Source organism: Monodelphis domestica, chromosome 2, assembly GCF_027887165.1.
Source record: "Monodelphis domestica isolate mMonDom1 chromosome 2, mMonDom1.pri, whole genome shotgun sequence".
NCBI classification, from domain to species: Eukaryota; Metazoa; Chordata; class Mammalia; order Didelphimorphia; family Didelphidae; genus Monodelphis; species Monodelphis domestica.
In genome coordinates, this window is record NC_077228.1 from 376713307 (window position 1) to 376734484 (window position 21178).

Sequence of the window (21178 nt, forward strand, 5' to 3'; positions counted from 1 at the left end):
ACTTTGAAATTACAATAATTTGGGGATAAAAAGAAAAGAGAACAAAACCAATGATTCCTAGGCTCATTGACAAAAAGCCAGTTAGGAGGACAGTCCCCTTTGGCATAAAACAGTGGTTCTCAACCTTTCTAATGCCGTGATCCCCCAATACAGTTCCTCATGTTGCAGTGACCCCAAACCAAAAAATTATTTTGGTGGCTACTTCAAAACTATAATTTTGCCACAGTTATGATTTGGAATGTAAATACCTGATATGCATTATGTATTCTCATTGCTACAAATTGAGAGGTTGAGAACCACTGGCATAAAAGTATACATACAAAACAAATTCATTCAACCCCACACACTTCAAATCACCACATCTCAAAGTTCCCTCTGGATCTTCTGATGCAGTGTGTGGTCTGTGGAGGCATCTTCATGGTGCCTTCTCCAAACAGTTCATTTTATGGATTCAGAGAGATAGCATGTTTCTTATCCTAAAATTACTCTCAAAAAGAATTTAAACTTTGCATTTTAGAATAATAATACATTCTCCCCTGAAGAGGGTGTTAAAAAACATAAGGATCACTTAGGAATGCATGGTTGAGTTAAAACATATATGACTCAATTATCAAAAGAAAAAAACCAAAAACATAAAAGAAAAAGAAATGGAAGAAAAAGTAAACTTTTTGGAGAAAGAAAAATTCAAAATCAGAATAAAAATATCAAAAATCTATCTACATGAAATTTTGAGTAAACAAGAATAAATTCAGAATAGGCCCTTGTATTTCAGGTTCACTTTAATAAATTTCTAACAGACCCTAGTATTAGGGTCCAATTAAAATAATTTCTATCCCACAAGTCTGTAGGACAAAATGCAGTAATATTTTACTTACCCATGTGCAGCCAAGACTACAGGAAGTTGCCACACTATGAAAGACAGAATAGGGACTAGATTATAGGAGCCAGGTAGGAGCCAAATTTGAGATACTTGGTATAATGTGGGACAAGGAAGACCTGCCTTTGACATATGTCAAAACAGACTCAAACTTGAACCCCAAACAAGTTCAAGTCCTCCTGTATTGGCTCAAAATTTCATCAAGCCCATTGGGATCGGCTGATCTCTTTGACCTTCTGCTCAATTCGCACTATGCAGTTTAACTTTGTTATTCTTTGGCACTGTGCAATGGCTATTTTTGTATTCTCTTATCCTGGAATCAGACAGAATCATTAAGCAAAGTCCCATAATTTTTTTAAACAATCAAATGACATAATTTTTATAGTTTAAAGCTTTTTGAATATGCATTAATATTAGAACAAATATATTTTAAACTTATATTACAGCAAAATAAAAAAGAATTAAAGAAAAATTTCTCAATACTGTTGACATGTGCTTCAAATACAAAAAGGAGAAGAAAAATAAAACTGAGATACTCTATTGCACGTGCAAGGAAAAACAATAATAAAAAGTTTTTAAAATAAAAAATATATAGCTTACAATCATTGACATATTGTGTCAACTAGGGAAAGGTAGAATACAAAGGTTTCTCACCCAAAAATGAGATCCATTTCCTTTTCAAACTTGGCCATGATCCATTGTGAGTGCACAACTAATGAATTTTACAAATTAACAGTTTTTTATAAAGAAGAGCAATACAACATGTAATGCACATTCAAAAAGTATCAAAATCCCCAAAGTTATAATAGCCCATTTAATTACAATAGCAAACAAAACCACTATCATATTTCATATAAGTTTCTGTATGACATTAAAAAAAAAAAAAACCTTAGAACTGAGGTATGTTTGTCACAATTTTTACAGACGTAGCAAATCTTTCAACCTTGGTAAATATATTTTTAAACAAAGTAAAACTTATTTGGGTCTAGAACATCACCAAGATATCTAGATTGTTCTGGTGGAGGTAAATTAATCTAAAGAGTTTTGCAGGAGCTTTTTTTTTTTTACTTTCTGATTCATAGAAACACCTTGGTAGGACCATTTCTTTGACTCTCTACCTTTAATACAACATTCTTTATAATATAAATATTTTTAAAATCATCCATTCAGAAACCACAGTTAATTAAAATTATTTCTGAAGACCCCTTAGAATTACCATTTAAATTCTTAGCTCATTAAATTTTTCAAAGATGTTAGCCAGGTTGAGTCTATCCATCATCTATATGACAATTAACAAAGACAAAATGGAAAAAAAAAAACTTTATTAGCTTTTACAATATATATTTTGTTCAGAGTAGTTATAGGGGAAAAGTAACAGAATATATCTAATAGTTAAAACACAGTAGATTAAAATGATTCAGTATAACAGTAGTATTGATCAGATTAATATATGAACTTAAAATAACAAAATTAAATCTTAACAATTAGCAAGATGAAATAAAATACAGAGACTTTCATAAAACAATGGAGTTTTAAGAGGCTTAAAATTTTCACCTCCAGTCTCTTTAAGATTCCTTTCTCTTATCTGTTCAGATTCCTTTTGTCAGACCTGGTATTTCCCATAGTGAGGGAGAACATGGGTTTGAGAAAATTGGGTGAATTTTAGATACTGGGCAGGCCCAAGTGGCAAAGGGTTGTAGGGAGATGAATTTCTCCCTTGATTCTCAGGCAAGATAAGTGAAAAGATCAGTGTACTCATGAATGATAGAAGCTGTTTGAAATAGGCAAGGTACTGCTCTTTCACAGAGCATGCCATGCTTATAATTTAGCTCCTGTTTGGAAGAGTAACTTCTTTCTTCCCTTCCCCCTGAGGTAAAACACTAGTTTCCCCAGCCATATGGAGTGGGAGTTAGGAGGCTAATCATTGCCTAAGGAAAATACTCCCCAGTTTTTTACCAGTTGCCTGGAGAGCGGCTCCAAGAACTCCTAGCTTTTTGGCGGCAGCAATCAGCAACAGAGGTCGGGGTTGGGGTCGGGGCAGAGGCCAATTCAGGAACAGGAGAAGGAGCAGGGCCAGAGATCAGGAGGAGGATTCAGTAGCAGGAGCAGGCAATATCAGCAGCAGCAACCCCAGAGGCAGCAGTGAGGAACTGAGGAACATGGACTCAAGCAGATGGGTGAGAGAAGCAACTTATCTCCTCTTTATCAAGAGTCCCCCAGCTAAAAATAGCTCGATCGATAGGGAGAGCAACTGGGCAAAAAGTAGGGAAAGAAAAGGGCAGCAGCTCCAAAAAGATTTCGGAGTTCTCTCGGAGTTTGTGAGGGGTGGGTGTATGTGAGGAGGGTGAAAAGCCTTGGCTTAAAAAGATTTATCTAGGCTATCTTAAAAAATTGAGAGGTTCTCCAACTAGTGGTTGCCAAAAATGTAAAAATTTAAATTAATAACAAATAATAAGAATAGTTTTAGATTTATTAATGATCATTAGAAATCAAGAAATAAAGGGGATACAAAATAAAGACCATATGCCCATGACTGATCCGCCAGTTCAAATGCCTGCCTTAATACCACCAAGCTTAGAACAGTAAGTAAAGAGGTGGGACCCTCCATATCCCCGCCTAATATTCCCTGTCTATAGGAAGTATGTAATGACAGGAAGTCGGTGGGCTCCTGGGAAATGTAGTTTTTTCTTTTAGAGTAACAGATTTTCAATTATACATTAATCAGGCAGTAAGAAGGAATAACCAGAACAGTAATTTCATAGATGGTCAAAGAAAGTATCCAGGAGGAAGGATGGTCAACAGTGTCAAGTGCAGCAAATAGTAAAGAAGGATTCAGAATGAAAAACACACAAATTAAAAAAACCTCCCACTACATTTCTTGATTAAGAGAGCCACCTTGGAGAAAGCAGTTTGAGTATAGTAATGATAGAAATTAGATTGAAAAGTGCTGAAGTGAGAAAAGTACCAGCAAATAGCATGACCACCTTTTTTTTTTTAAGAGTTTGACTGACAAAGGAAGGAGAGATATAAGATGATAGTTTGAGAGGTTAGTAAGATCTAGCAAAAGTTTTTAAAAATAGAGAAGACCTGGGCATGTTTGAAGGCAGCATAGAAGGAACCAATAGAGAGGAAAAGATTGAAGATTTTAGAGAGGTATCACAGTTGAAGTGGCATTTTGCTAAAAGAAGACAAGAGTTGGTAAGTATTAAGGACACATATAGAAGTGGTGGTTTTGGCAAGGAAAAGGGCTATCATGTTATCAAAGCCTAGAAGAAAGAAAAAGAGATTGGAGGAGGATGTCAAGGGGTTTGAGATGAAGAGAAAGGGGAATAGAGAGAGCTCGTGGCAAATGCCCTCCATTGCTCAGAGCACAGAGAATGTGGGAAATACAGAAGATTGAAGAAAGAAAGGAAGGTTTGGGGAAGTTTTCATTGGACATGAGATAGGGAATCAACTATTAAGGAGTTAAAAGAATTGCCCCTTTACTCTTTGTAAGGAGTATTTGTCACTGGGCAACTCACTTAATCTGTCTGCCTCGGTTTCTTCAGTTGTAAAATTAGGGATAATAATACTGGTTTCACAAAGTTGTGACCATCAAATGAGATAAAAATTGTAAAGAGCTTAATACAATATCTGACAAGATAAGTACTATAAGTACTATATAAATATTAGCTATTTATTGTTATTGCTACTGCTGTTGCTGCTACTACTACTACTGCTACCACCTTTGTTGAAGGATCTAGTTGAGTTTAGATGTTTCAAATTTTCCTATTTCTATATACAATATCATCATGGCAGGTATATGCTTTCTCCTTAGAGCCTCCTCATTTCAAGAATCACTTTTTATACTAAGCCTTTCTTGATTTTCATCAACTGCTAATGCCTTCTTTCTTATATAGTATTCTCATCTGACAAGGTTATATAATTTTCTCCAACCCTGTTCTCAGTAGCTAGTGGAGAGGAGTGGAAAAAGTGGATGTCCAAGGATGTGGGGATGAGAGATTCAGGAGTAGAGGACAGTGAAGAATTGTATCAAGATTGGGAAGGGAAGAAAATGAAGCTGTATCTGGGCTCAGTTCTGTAGAGTGAAGAGATTGGAGGTTGCAGAGAGACCTAACAATGGAAAATAAGTTAGGGGGCAAAATGGGATTATACCCTACCATTCTAAATGGTTTCCTGAGATAAATAACTGTGAAAATATATCATTTTTCTAACATTTTTTCTAAACCTAACATTTATCAAGAGATGGAAACATTTTGATAAACAAAGGACAAAAAATAGGATAGTATATGAGTTGTGAACTTGTTATGCTGTTATTAAAAATGTATGTTAAATTTATTGTCCTGTTGGCATTACCTTCTGAATTTATTACTTCTTCAGATTTGTATGGTACTGCATTTTTATTGCTGCTATATAGTATTACATATTCTATATTCATTGATCTTTTTTCCTAGTAGCTTTCAAATTTCCATTTGCATTGCTTAAAAAACAAACATCAATCTTTTATTTTCCATCTTGGAATCAATACTGTATATTGGTTCAAAGGCAGAAGAGTGGTAAGGGCTGAACAATGAAGGGTTAAATGACTTGCCCAGGGTCACAAAACTAGGAAGTGTCTAACCCAGCAACCCAGGAATCTCTTGACCTGGCCTTCAATCCACTAAGCAACTTAGCTTCCCCTTTAATTACTTTTTGATGACCTTAACTCAGATTATTAATTCACCAAGCATGTGAGTACAAATAGTATGCATAACACTTGAAATAAAGTAAAGTAAGCATGATCAATTTATTAGTAAAGCACAAATCTGCCATTAATTGGATCTCAGCTTCTTTGGTAAGTTAAGACCCCCAAATGAGGGAGACAACTTTTTTCTTACAGGTTTTGGGGAGTGTAGAACAAATAATAGAACAGGGAAGGTAACATCATGGGGTTTGAGGACAACACAATTGGTTATGTAGCTGAATCATGGGGGACAATGCGATGATTGGAAATTTGGTAATGAGGACAAACAATATCTTTCTTTTTCTCTCCTTCAACTAAGAAATATTCATTGTTTGAGTCTACCTATCAGATGGCAACTCAGACATTTTGGACAGCAAGCCAGACATCCTTTAAGGATAAATTGGTGATATAAAATATTATGCTTAACTGCCTTCTGTTCACAAGCATTGCTCAGTGTCAAATAATTCCATGAGGCAAGAGTAGATCAGTGATTAGCAAGAGAATTGGATTTCTAAACTTAACTATTATAGGCCAACTGAATCTTAAACTAAGTTCAGAGACAGAGAACTATGACTTAAATAATTATAGGACAAAAGCAGTTATCAAACAGAATCAATTTAGCTTTGAATAGGATCAATAAGAAAATGATACAGAATCAATTTTATTCTTCTCAGCTGTATTAAATGCTTTGAAAGAATAAGAATGAAAAATAGTTCAGGATCATTATCTATGAAGTCAAGCAATTTATGGCATGGTTGGAGAGTTGTTCTAAATCAACATAAATTAGTTCCACATAAAACTTCACATAAATTATATTGGCAAATGCTAAATAATAAAAACCAAGATTTATATAGGGTTTTCTACATACCAAATATTGTGCTAAATGTTTTAACATTATTATTTCATTTATCTTCACAACAATCTTGTGAGGTGGGTCTGCATTTTTATAGCTAAGGAAATTAAGGTAGTTAAGACATAGTTAAAGGACTTGCCCAGGGTCATACAACTAGTAAGTATCTCAGCCTGGAATTGAACTCAGTTTTTTATGATTTCAGGCCTAGTGTTATATGTACTGGTTCACCTAGCTGCCTTACTATGCGTGCTGAATGTCCTTCCTCTTGCTTGGAATATTACCTTTTTTTCTGGCCTAATCTAGTCCACACTAATTTCTTTTTTCTCTAAACTTCTGCCATTATTAATAATACCACATAATTGTATTGCTTTATAGTTCATTTTCATAGTTCATTTAGCTTTGGGATTTCAGTGACAGCCATCCAAAACTCAGCTACAGATCCTGATGTATCTCTCCTCTCATTCCAAGCCTCAACAAGAAAAATGCATTTTATTGAAGGCTGTATAGAATTGTGGGTAAGAATAAGAGTTTTGATTCAGCAATATCCATGAGACAAGAGGTAATATGGGAGGGCACTGCTAGAGAGATGAACAGTTAGGCTTAGCTGCAGGACAGTAGAAATCTATCAGACTGTTGAGGTTTATGATGATAACCCTTAGTGACCCAATAAAGATATATTATGTCCAGTGAAATTCTGCTTAAGAAATATAAGAAAACAAGTGCTTTCAAAAATGCATTTAAAATTTCTGGGCAAAATGGCTGAAATGACTTGAAAAAATCAATACCCAAGAATCTTGAGTCGTGGTTATTTAGAGAAGTTTGTTTAAGTGGATACTTATTCTCCAATGCTAAATTAATGAGTTACCCTGTAATATTGTTTTCTGCTTGTATTAGTTTTATTTCAACAATGAGATTTTTAACTTCTTAAGGATATGCAATGTCTTTTAAAAAATATTTCTTTTTATCCCCTGGAGTGGGCATGCTCACTAAATATTTGTCGAATGAACATATAGTAAAGGAATTGCCAGTATAGAGTAAGCTATATTAGGAAAAACTTGTGGAAACACGTGTTTTGAAGCAGGTATTTGATGATAGATACAGAAGGAAGGATTGTCCACATAATTCAATTTTATTTGATCCTTTTGGAGTTCCTTGTGATTATCTCAACATACTGCCATTCCCGTCATTAGTCTTCTCACTCTACCAGGAACTTCACCCAACAGTGCACATAATGGGTATTTAAAAGCATTTTTTGAGTAGAATCAAATAATTAACTTCAGCCTCTTGGCTTGTAATATGTTCTTTGTGTTTGTTACTGATTAATAGCCTTTTAAACTGAACTTTTATTCAATCTAAATAAATGACATTCACTGTCTTTCTTTTATTCTTGACCTATTTTGAAGAATTCAATAATCTTAGAGCATTTTACTTTTTATAAAAGATGTGCTTGCTTGGGCCACTCTGTCAGAATGTTTATGATTCTTTAGATTTTCATGGCCTCAAAGCTAATAAACTAGAACAATTAATGGACATTATATTTTATCTTAGTGCAGTAGTATTATTTGTACAACCAACTGCAACATAAAATAGGGCAAAGTTTGATCTATAGAGCTTAGGCCAGCAAAAGTAAGTTCTCTGTTAATGTTCTGGACACATCTGGACTTAGAAGTAAGTGCAAGGGGAAGTGAAATGAAGCTTCTCTCTGATAGTTTTAATTCAATGACTATTTGTCACATATATGTAATATCAATGTTGAAATCTCTTCCCTGAAAGTGTGTTGTAATAAGCAAAATCTAATTTGCTTGTTTTCATTGAATTTATTTGGAAAAAAGTCATCACTCTTGACTTTGCTGAACCTGATTTCATTTCCTAATTTTGTTTTATTTATAAATTTCTAAGAATTCCAGTGATTTCAAATGAAATATTAAGGTCTTTCTGAGTTCATGGAATCGCTGATAAGTCTTAAATTTTCACTCCCACAGCAAGAAGCATTTTTATATCCATTCAAATGGAATTAACCTGTTTTTAGTGTAAAATTCTGTACCTAGAACTGGTGGACTTTTCTTCCTTTGCTCTCTTTCCTTCTCGCTATCCCTTCTCTTTTCTCTTTCCTTTCCTTTTCTTCTTTCCTCCTTTCTCCTTACCTTAACGATTCTTGTAAATAATCAACATTGATTCTTAGCATCAGTAATTTTGAGAAAATAATATAATGGAAAACCTGCAATTACCTTAAAAATGGGCATATTCCAGTCATTACAATAATCAATAGTGAAAATAATTTTACTTTTCTTTCATTTCTATACAGCTCCATCGAGCCTCTCTATCTCACATATGGAATTATATTTGCCTGTGGTTGCTCATTTGCATACCAGCCATCGTTGGTCATTTTGGGACATTATTTCAAGAAACGCCTGGGACTGGTGAATGGCATCGTCACTGCTGGCAGCAGCGTTGTCACAGTATTACTCCCTTTCATCTTAAGGGAACTGATTGATAAACTGGGCCTGTTTAATACACTCAGAGTTCTATGCATCTTCATGTTTGTCCTGATTCTGGCTGGCTTTACCTATAAACCTGTTAATTCCTTTGCCAAAGATAAAGACAGTGGGAAGAAAGGAGAAAACAAATTCTTTCTCATTTCCAGGAGAAAATTCAGTCCTCCCAAAAAAGTCTTTAATTTCTCCATCTTCAAGGTTACAGGTTATTCTGTCTGGGCTTTTGGAATTCCCCTTGCACTTTTCGGATATTTTGTGCCTTACGTTCATTTGGTAAGTGTAATTCCTTAGCCTACCTTGCAATGTTCTATTAATACTTTATAAGTGAAAATCTTGGTGGAAAAAAACAAGTAATATATCAAGCTGAAGTTGTTTTGGAACACTCTCATGGTTGTCCAGGGTCTCTTGTAATTAGAAATATCTGAGCTCAAGGCCAAACCATCCATCAGAATCTCTTAAAAAGCCAGTCAGAGTAGGTTTTGGGTCCTTAACAAAAACTTCTCCCGAAAGAGGAAAAAGAAAGCAGAAAACAAAAAAGGCCTAACCAATTAAAAAGCTACTTTAAAAAATGAAATAATGGCTGTAGGTAAAAAAAAAATGGTCAAAAAGCTTGAACTAGAGGATTTCCAAACATAGAAGGGCTCTAGTAGTCCTTTTTCATGAAGTCATTTCATTTGGGAAGGTCAGTAATCTTCATAGATGACAAGGTTCAATAGATTAGGGTTCTTATATCAATGTAAAATTTTTCATTGGACTGATGCAGAAATTACATAAGAAATAAATACAGATCATTCTCATTGAGGGACAAGTTGGGGGAAAAGAAAAAGTACCTATACCCAAAGGATTCCTTTTTTTTTTTTTAAGATTTGTCTCTTTTTTTTTAACTATCAATCAATCAAATATTTATTAAGTATCTATTAAATACATGACCCTGTCTTAGGCTCTTATAAAGCACATACAAAAGTGTGAGACAATCCCTGCCCTTGATATATATATATATATATATATATAGTTTGTCTTTTTTTTTTTTAATTTTAAACATTATTTTATTTGGTCATTTCCTAACATTATTCACTGGAAACAAAGATCATTTTCTTTTCCTCCCCCTCCCCCCCCCCACCTTTCCCTCTCCCATAGCCGACGCATGATTCCACTGGTTATCACATGTGTTCTTGACTCAAACCCATTTCCATGTTGTTGGTATTTGCATTAGAGTGTTCATTTAGAGTCTCTCCTCAGTCATATCCCCTCAACCCCTGTAGTCAAGCTTTGCTTTTCATCAGTGTTTTTACTCCCACAGTTTATCCTCTGCTTGTGGATAGTATTTTTTAGATCCCTGCAGATTGTTCAGGGACATTGCATTGACACTAATGAAGAAGTCCATCACCTTCGATTGTACCACAATGTATCAGTCTCTGTGTACAACTACTCTAGAAGAGTTAAGAAATGTATCAGATGAAAAGATAGCTAGAGTTTCATGCTGCTTGAAGTGTATGTTTCTATTTCAAAGAACATATTTCAATTTTTTTTTTGCATTGAAATCAGAATAAGTGACATCTAAGATATTTGCCTCTAGGCAAACCTCACTCAGAAGGCTCATTATGGCTCTTTTTTTTTGTTTTCCTACTGCAGCAACTGAACACTTATTTTCAGCTCAACAGAGTTGATCTATATGAAATACAAATGTCAGTTTAGATGCAGTCCTAATAGTTTCATCACTGATGAGGGTGTGTGTGTGTGTGTGTGTGTGTGTGTGTGTGTGTGTGTGTGTGTGTGTGTGTGTGTGTGTACTTAGACCTGCTTTGGCCAGGATCCACTCTGAGTCATCAATGTGAATTTCCTTACTAAAGAAATTTTTGTGCAAGATTGGTATTAGTAGTTCAAAGAATTCTTCCTCTGAGGAGGTCAACATTACTTTGGATTCTGTGCTAATGTTCTTTAAAGTATTTGTCCTATCTAATTCTAGTCTTCAACACATATATTATAAAGTCAGACTTACTACAAATATTTGTTTTTATGATAACTATGGAACTGAATTCAAAACCTTGACTTCTTGGGTGAGTCATTTTAACTGTCCTGTTTTCAGTTTTCTTAAATGTAAAATGAGAGAGCCCAGCTTAGGTTATCTCTAAATTCCCTTTCAGCTTTCAAATTCTAAGATCCTAGGAAATAAGGAAAGGCATCATTAATTATTTTATGCCAATGTGCTTAGCTATGGAAGGAGGTAGAGATCAGGCCTAGAAGATCATGGAATCATAGATTTAGAACTGGAAGGGACCTAAAAGCTCTCATTTTATATGTCAAGGAACTGAAACCCAGAGGACATGACTTGCCTAATTTCATAAAGATAAGAAGTGGCAAAGCCAGGGTTTTATTTTTTAATTTTATTTTGAAGCATAAATTTCTCATTTTATTTTTCTTTCTTTTCTGTAACATGGCTATTATGAAAATATGTTTTGCATGATTTCACATCTATAGTTGATATTACATTGTTTGTCTTCACAATAGAGGGGGAGGGATGGAAAGAAGGAAGAGAATTTTTAAAAATATATATGTTAAAGATAAAAAAAATTTTAAGAAGGAAAAAAGAACACAATCGAACAAGACATAAATGAGATCCTTAAGAAAAAAGTCTTCATAACTATATGGATAGCCATGGGAATCCTACCAAACATATGAAGAAAAATTAATTCTAATACTTTATAAACTTTTGGAGAGAAATGATAAAAAGGTTCTATAAAATTCATTCTATGACTCAAATATAGTTTTCATACTTATGCAGGGAGAATAAAAACAGAGAAAGAAAACTATATAACAACTTTCCTAATGAATATTGCTGCAAAAAATTTAAACTTTTTTTTTGTTTTTGTTAAAACTCTTACCTTCCGTCTTGGAATCAATACTGTGTATTGGTTCCAAGGCAGAAGAGTAGTAAGGGCTAGGCAATGGGGGTTAAATGACTTGCCCAGGGTCACATAGCTAGGAAATGTCTGAGGTTAAATTAGAACCCAGGACCTGGGTTCTAAGTTCCCTAGGCATGGCTCTTAATCCTCGGAGCTACCCAGCTGCTCCCTAAACATGTTATTTTTAAAAACAATTTTCTGTCTATTGTTTTGCATGTTCTTAGAAGCCTTCTATTTCCCAAGAGAGGTGACCATAGGACTCAGGATTGAGATACCTAGATGTCAGAGCCAGGATTTTAAGCTAAGTTATATGATTCTTGATCCAATCTCCTTTCTCTTGGAAAGGGGAAGAGAAAGGTGCATGTATTCTGGACTTTTTGATGACCTGTCTTCCTGTTGCCAGACAAAGCAGATCAGGGGAAAATGGCTGGATATAGTGGTATGGGACATTATTACAACATCACTGCCACTGTTTAACAAGATGATGATTTTGGTAATGACAACCTTGGTCAGGGATTTTGTAACTAGATCAAATTAAAGAACATATGACCCTCTGGCACAGATGTCATGAATTGTCATTTCCTATTCTTAAGTATCTTCTTATATTTAGGGTTGCTTCTAAGTGATTTAATGCAATCTCTTTGAAGAACTGATAAGGGGGGAAATACTGCAGCATCTTACCTCTTCTATGTCATAGCTACATTCATTTTAACTCCAGAGCAGAAACTGAGAATTTTCATTCTCTCTTCTGAGGTGGAGAATATAATTACTTTATTTCAGTTTTTATTTTTTTGAGTATAAACAAAGAAATCTGGATCCAAGTCTTGCAAACACAAAGTATCAAGAGAATGCTATGTTCAAGAACTACAACATTAAGTAGGTGCAGAGAACACCAAAAATGCTGGTCAAGTCAGTTGTTAATTTTAGAACTTTAGAAATTTAGAACTTATATCACAATTCAGCCAGTAGACATTTATTAAGTACCAACTACATGCCAGGCACTGTGCTAAGCACAAGGGGATACTAAGAAAGGCAAAAGACAATCCCTGTTCTCAAGGTGCTCACAGACTAATGGAGGGGGAAGACTTGTAGACAATTCTATACAAACATGATATATACAGGTTAAACTGGAGATAATCAGTAGAGAGAAGACATTAACTTTAAAGGTGGTTGGGAAAGGCTTCCTGTAGTTGATAGGATTTTAACTGAGACTTGGAAGGAATTTGGAGAAGCCAAGAGACAGAATTGAGAGGAAGAGAATAGCAGACATGCCCAAGGTTAGGAGATGGAGGTATCTTGTGTGCTGCAAGGAGACCAGTGCCATTGGATTATCAAGTTTATGTGGATTGGGGAAGGTGTAAAATATTTTTTTAACATTGTTTTATTTGGTCATTTCCAAACATTATTCATTGGAAACAAAGATAATTTTCTTTTCTTCCCTCCCCCCAACCCTCACGTCTCCCATAGCCGACATGTGATTTCACTGCGTATCACATGTGTTCTTGATTCGAACCCATTTCCATGTTGTTGGTATCTGCATTAGAGTGTTCATTTAGAGTCTCTCCTCAGTCATATCCCCTCCACTCCTGCAGTCAAGCAGTTGCTTTTCATCGGTGTTTTTACTCCCACAGTTTATCCTCTGCTTGTGGATAGTGTTTTTTAGATCCCTGCAGATTGTTCAGGGACACTGCATTGACACCAATGGAGAAGTCCATTACCTTTGATTGTACCACAGTGTGTCAGTCTCTGTGTACAATGTTTTCCTGATTCTGCTCCTTTCGCTCTGCATCACTTGAAGGTGTAAAATATAATAAGACTGTAAAATTAAGAGAGGACCAAATTAGGAAGGATTTCGAACACCACATAGAGGGTTTTATATTTGATCTTGGAGGTGATAGGGAGCCTTGCATTGTCTTTTCCTTGTTATTTCCTTAACTCTTTTTTCCTTACTCAAGGATCAGTAGCCACAGAAGAACATAAGGCTTTCTTTTTAAAGGGCTAGTAAAAAAATCTATTTTTTTCAAAGTTGAAGTCCTTTCCGATAATAGCATCTTCTGTTTTACATAATTGGTTCCCAATTCTAGTCCCAGGTGATGCTTAGCATCCCTAGCCCTGGTGGTATTACTCCTCAAGTATTTCTGAAAGGAACTAACTAAAAAAATTCTGAAAGGAAGCTTCTGTATAATTAGAATTTGCTCCCAGAAACCCTCTTTCCCATCTTTCCATATTCCTTCTCATGTTACAATCTAATGTAGGGAGGATATAAGTTTTATGTAGCCCCACCTCTCACTCTCATTTCTCCTGATTGCAGCTGGGAAAACTGGCTTTTACTTTTGTTCTTTTTATTTTCTTTTACATCAAGTAATTATTAATAAACTTTAAAAATATAATACTTGGAGTTATTGGATATTAATCTTAATCTTACACTTCCCTTTGCCCTAGCAAATCTGGGAATGGAATTCCTGTGCCCAATCTACCGCAAGTCATGTACTAATACTAGACCTACAGATGATATGGAAATGGTACTCTGCACTTTTATTCTAGTGTAATATTTTTATTTGGCTACTTGTGTGTTCCATATGTCTATATGTTTGGGGCAGGAACTAGATCTGTCACTATTCAGTTTTGTCACTTTGGAATCATTTATAGATACCATTAACTAGGTCTGCAGAGGCCAATATTTCATTATGAAATGTCCATGAGCAGAAATCAGAAACTTTAAAGATCAACAGACCATATTAAAAAAAAAAGAGCTACCTGAGCTGCATGAATATAGTAGAAAAAAGAAAAGAAAAATCAGAAGGTCTGGTTTTAAATTCTACCTGGACAAATTACCACCTGTCTCTTTTCTGTACAGAAGCCTCAGTTCCTTCATCCAAATTGGGGAGGGAGAATGCACTCTCAATTCTATTCATTTCAATCCTTAACTCCCATGATCCTAGACAGTCTTACTGATCTATAGGGTTCTTTGCCTGGCATCCATTATAAATGCTTTTCTATGACAGTGATAAAATTCTGTTGAAAAATTTTCAGAGGTTTCTAGGTTACCTTAATTGTGTTTTAATATTTAGCTTCCTGGGCTTTCATGGGTCTTTTGTCACTATCTCAACTTGAAAACAGATGCTCTCATTTATGGGATATTTTTAATACTAGAAGTTTAGGGGAAACCATATTATAACCATGCTTATATTTTATTTTACTTTCCATACATGCAATTTCTGAAACATATTAAAAGGAAAGCAATGACTAATTTCTTGGAAAGTATTGATCTATATCTTATTGCCTTGTTTTCAAAGAACAGATCTTGATAATAAGATAGAAGTCTATTACTTTTGTGAAAGATGACAGTTTGTTTAGAAGATACTTTGACCTGCTAGGAAAAATATCATAATCTTGATTTTGTGACTAAATAATATACACTTTAATTACTGACAAGGCAAAACTAGTAGATCAATTGACTGTAAGTTCAGTGATCAGTAGTAGAATTCATAGTGTCATAGAATCTGAGTTGAAACGAATCACTAGGACCATTTAGAGCAACCACTCTCTGAACAAGTTCCTCTTCCATGTTTCTAACAAGTGGTTAATGTCCCACAGGAAGGATGAGCCCACTGTCTTTGAAGGGAAGCCATTCCTCTATTTTGTTAGAGCTCTAAGTATAGTATTAGAAAAACCTTTCTTACATCAAGCCTAAATTTTCTTCTTTGTAAGTTATCTATTTGCTTCTAGTTTCTGCCTTTTGGGACCAAGCAAAACAAGTCAAATTTCTCTTTTATTTTACAGCTGTTCAAATTAATTTTATAATATTTGTCTTAGTCCATCTAAGATCTATCATGATGTGGAACCCAGAGTTTACTGAAGCAGCTCATTCTATTCTCAGCCCTTGTTTGTATGGAAGCTCTTCCTTAAATAGAGAGGAAACCTACCTCTTTATAATTTCCACTGATTAGTCCCACTCTGGGTCCCTGTGACCCTCAAGAATGAGTTTAATCTCCCTTTCATGTGACAACTCTAAGTATTTGAAGACATTGTAGTTGTATTTTAAAATGAGAAACAGATCCTGAGAGAAATAAAAGTTGTGTGCTCAATAGAAACCAAAGAGATACATTTTACTATTCTACATAACATTAAATGTTACCAAATGAAGCTGGTGACCCTAGACTATTTGTCCTCACTTCCAGACTCAGATACAGAAAGAGCTACTATTAGATTTTCATCATTGAAATTTATAGTCAGTAATATTTTGAAGGGACAGACCTTTTTCTGAGAGGCAACTAGGTGGCTCAGTAGTTAAGAGTGCTGGGCTAGGAGTCTAGAAGATTCATCTTACTCAGTTCAAATCTGGCTTCAGACACTTTCAAGCTGTGTGACTCTGTGCAAATTATTTGGCCCTGTTTGCCTCAGTCTTCTGTAAAACACTCTAGAGAAGGAAATGGCAAACTATTCCAATGTCTTTGTCAAGAAGATCCCAAATGAGGTCACAAAGGGCTGAACACAACTGAAACAACTAAACAACAACAAACCTTTCTCTGAAGTGTTGGGTACCACCTACAGCAGTTAGCAGGTTGCAGTGACCTGTGTCTTGGGTCAGTATAATCTACTATTTCTTCTTGGACCCAGGCTAACTCTACTGTGCCACTTGGTGACTGGCCTGCCAGCTACCCCACTCCACTGGAATGGAACATTTCTCCAGCACACTTCCTCATTGTCTCTAAAGATAGCAGCAGTTTTGGGCAAGACCTAGAGATTTTATGTGTTCCATTAGCTAATTGTTAGAATAAAAACACTGGGTTTGAAGTACATACATTTAGCTTCAAACCCCAGCTTTGCTAGTTATTGTCAGTGTGACTTTGAACTTCTCTTCATCTTTCTTAATAGCAAAGCAAAGAGGTTAGGTTAGATGGCAGCTCTCAATATGATCCTGTTAGCCTTGTGGTGGTATCTCTCATTACAATTTCTATTTCAGGTCATGATAATGAACAAAGGGCAAAAATATTGAAGATTTTTTTAAAAAGTGTGGGGTGCAAACATGTGGGGGCAATTTAATACTGTAACCATTCTCTGCATTCTCATATGACTGTCTTTTTGCTTCTGGTTTGTTTTGGATACAAGAAAATACTGCTAGTGCAAAGGTGCCTGTCAATCTGGCCATTGTGAAATATTTCTGCCCTTTCCCTTCCTGTCCTTGTCTGCATTTATGTAATTTTCCATACCAGATGAGTAAAGTATGGGTCATAGTTCTTATAGTCAGTAAGACTCCCAATTCAGCAGTATGCAAAAGGCAGTACAGCAACCTAAAATTTTATAAATAGAAATGGATGAATTTATCCCAAGATCTGCCCTATACAAACATAATGGAAGCAACATGGCCTAGTAGAGGGTGCTGGGCTTAGAGTCAGGAAGAACCAGTTATAAAATTCTGCCTATGACACTTACTGGCTGAGTGGTCCAGGAGTCACTAGCAAAGCACATGGAATTGTTACCTTTTCTTTTTGTCCCTTGTCCTTGCTACTTCCTGAACACCCACCTTCTTTTCTATCTCATATTTCTTGGATGATACCAATTTATTCTACTTCTTTTGTGTAGGTCCTCATTTGAAATATATTACAACCTACATAAACCTGATATCTCTCCCCTAGAACTTATGAAACAAAATCAAGAACATTCACTACAAATTAACCTTAGCAGAAACTATCCAAATCCAATAAGCATTTATTAAGTGCCTTTTATATGCTAGACACTGTGTTAAGCACTGAGGATACAATTAATAAAAAGACCTTCATTCCCCTAAAGGAGCTTACAATCTAATGGGTACAGATCACTCACAAAAAGAGGCAGGAAAAGTGGGGAGAGGACAAGACTACCCAAACTGAAATTTTTCTATCATTGATCAGGGAGCCCCTCTTTCTTAGGATCTTGGTAGCTAGAAGTTCTAATAAAGAATCAAAAGGTAACTGAAATAGAACAATGTAATCTTAATGTTGATGATAATAATAATATTATGCCTTAGAGTTTACAAAGATTTGCAGATCTCATTTGATCATTAAATATCTATTTATCTATCTGTACATATTTTTTTTAATCAATTTTTGATGTAAAAAGAGCTGAGATTTGGACTCAAAGGCTCCTGGATTTGGGTCCTTGTTCTACCTCTGTGTAGTCTTGAGGAATTCTTTTAAATGTTTTGTGCCTCAGTTTCCTTAGCTGAGAAATAAGAGGATTGGACTATATGATATCTGAGTTCCCTCCTGGTTCCGAATCTGATCATAAATCTAGAGGGAAATTGAAGAAAAACGTCATCTTTTAGCCTCTTCTTCACTGCCTTTCCATAGTTCCTTATCTTAGTGTATTCCTAGCTTTTCCTGTAATTCAAAAGATAGTTGTTAATTACTTCCTCAATACACTTTCCTGTTGCCCTGTGAGCACTACTTTATTATATTACTTGTTAAGTCTAGAAAACAGTCCAAGAGGGAATAGAGTCATTTTTGTTCAACTTGAAAACCATTTAGTGCCAATTCAAACCAAATGAAATGAGTAGCTATTATGGTCTCTAAATAAATGAAATAATAGAGCTACTTATAAAATCTAACTATTTAAAAAACAAAAATCTCCAACCATAACAACAGCAAAACGACAACAGTAAAACTTGGAACTATCCATTCCTTTCATATTTCAAGATATATCTTAACTGAATCTTCCTAAAAGTCAAGGATTATTTTAATTATCCCTCTGTTATATTTATGTTTATTTTAGAGGACTTTCACACAGTGTAGAAGAAATGATATAGTACTTAGTGATTTGGAAACCCATATGGACATCTTTTTCTAAAATGAGGTCTTGTTGAGATATGTTAGTTTCTAGTTTGATTTGATTGATTCAGTTAAGCTTGAAATAAAATGATATTTTCACATCAAGATTGATCAAAGAAAGTGCTCACTTGATTTCTTCCCTATTGCCCTTCCCTATACCTCCTCCCAAACCCTACACAATTTTACTCTACCTAACCTCTTGAAACCATGGGTTCTTTGACTGGAGGCTGTATTGAATGTTAGTCAGGTTCCTCTTCAGTGCACTGTAGCTGATAGTTGGAGCAAGAGTCAGCCCAGTTATTCATTCCCAGGAGCTAGAGTAGTAGGTGTTTTCTAAGGTAGAAGTTCAATTTCTCACCCAGACCAGTTAGGATCTTAGGATGAAAACTTGGTAAATCTAGTTATACTAGAATAAGACAATTCAAATTTGGAGGTGGCATGAACACTTTAGCTTTAAGGCCATTGTGAAGAGAAGTCTTTGTTTCTGTAACCAAGTCCCTTTTTGATTGGATCCACAATGAATCCATTTTATACTTTTGCCCTCTTCTTGAAATTTTTGTATATTTTCTTTTTAAAATAGAGAAAACTGAAAAACACAGAACAGAGAGAGTATGCATATATATTCTGATAAAAATTCACTCTTAAATTTTTCTCTTTCATACTATTCTTCTGCCTTCTTGATATCTACATAATTATTAGTATAGAAACTTTTCTGTCTCCCTGGCTTTCATTTTCCCTGTCTCTTGATACCCCCTCATGATTTGTTAAAAGTTTTCACCTTACCAAGCAGTATTACCAGAAAGGAAAAATCAGTTATTAAATAATCTGGATGTACTCAAATCCTAGAATTTCAGAATCATGGAATATTTAATGCTAGAAGAGACTCTTAAAGGTTTCTCATTCAACTCTTTCATCTTAAGATGTGGAAAATGAGGCCCTGAATGAGAATGTGACTTCAGCTAAAAAATCATTCCCTACCTACATTTAGCCACTGAATCTTAGGATGTTTAGTAAAAATAAAATCTTATTTAGCAAATTGATGATAGGCTACTTTAATATAGTCCCTTAAAAAAGCTAAACCTTTCTTACAATTTAGTATTAGAAATGTTATTTTTAAAACCAGAAGTGTTTGTAGACTTCTCTACAAAGGAGGCAAAATTTCCTGCAGCTCCCTATTTTTTTCTGGAGGCATATCTTAAGGATATTTTTACTATCATGAAAAAGTTGGTCCAACTTATTCAAATATGCTTTCCCAGCTGTCCTACTGCAGAAAACACCTTCAATAATGGGAAGTCAGTATTATTTTGTTTTTCGAAATACAAGCATGTGCAAGCTGATTTAACAAAATTATTCCTTGTTTTTTAGAATACTGTAGTAGGTATGAAATATCTTTTACTTTGGATGGGAAATGAGATAATATTAATGCATTTGGAAACCTTAAAATGCTATATAAGAGTCTGTTGAGATTATTAAACCAGTAAAGGACCTAACACAACAGTAAGACTGTATAAAAATAACAACAGAAGTGTTTAGCTTACTTTTACAATTTAAATCAACATTGTGTAAATAGAGAACAACCTATTACAGTATAATGTAATATATAGTAGCTTTGGATTGTTTGGATTGTTTCTTAGAGTGAAATTTTGTCGTGATGTTTCTTGGCATTTATAGTTTTGGGTAAAAGCCAACCCTTCAGAGACTGTTTACTTTCTCCTAGGCACATTTCCTCCTTGTTCTAATACCAACAATTTGGAGAGTTGTCATAAAGTAGAAAGTGATGCCTACTGGGGCCACATGATTTATGGAGCTGGCCTCCATAGGCATGGATAATTGAGTGTAGTGGACTGAATCTTGGAATTTAGCTCAAGAAACATATCCTAGCTCTGTTGGTAAATAGGAGTGCAACCTTAAGTCATTTAACTTCTTTCTGCCACATTTTCCTTATCTGCTAAATGAAAAGGTTGAAGCTGATATTTTCTAAGGTTTAACTCAAAGTTTCATATTAATATAAGATGTGACTGTAATAACTACATTGGGAATTAATTGAGTTGAAAGAGTTATGTGGTTCAGAGTCATCACTGACTCTGAGGCTACATACTTATTTCAAAACTACTACCAATGCTTAAAACATTTTTAGAGTCACTGTTTTGGAATTAGCTAATGAGCCACATTGTGAACAACACAGACAACCATAATATTTAATAACTTTAAAAAAACAAATATAAATAAGATTTAAAAAATCTTACTAATCAGACTTGACCACCAGAGTTGCTTCAAATGTTTTTTTCACTAGTTCTAAAAATCATATCTGTCTTCAAAGAGAAATTTGCTACTCCTGAAGATAACTATCTATCTAAGGAGATGCTTCAGTGAAAGCAATTACAAAAAAATGTATCAAACCATAGTAGCATCTTTGGCATAAGTGTAAAGCTTCTCTAAGAGATTGTTCTGAAGGACAACACTGCATTAATTTGGAGATGATATAGAAAAAATATTCATACATATGCAAACACATATG

General features: G+C 34.8%; 1 protein-coding gene across 1 annotated transcript in view; it reads left to right on the forward strand.

Moving 5' to 3' along the window:
* SLC16A10 (solute carrier family 16 member 10) overlaps positions 1-21178 on the forward strand; it is a 131801-nt gene that overhangs the window by 62422 nt on the left and 48201 nt on the right. Inside the window, exon 3 of the mRNA XM_001379078.3 lies at positions 8759-9221. Within this exon, the coding sequence (XP_001379115.3) occupies positions 8759-9221 (463 nt within the window). The remainder of the gene's footprint in view (positions 1-8758; positions 9222-21178) is intronic.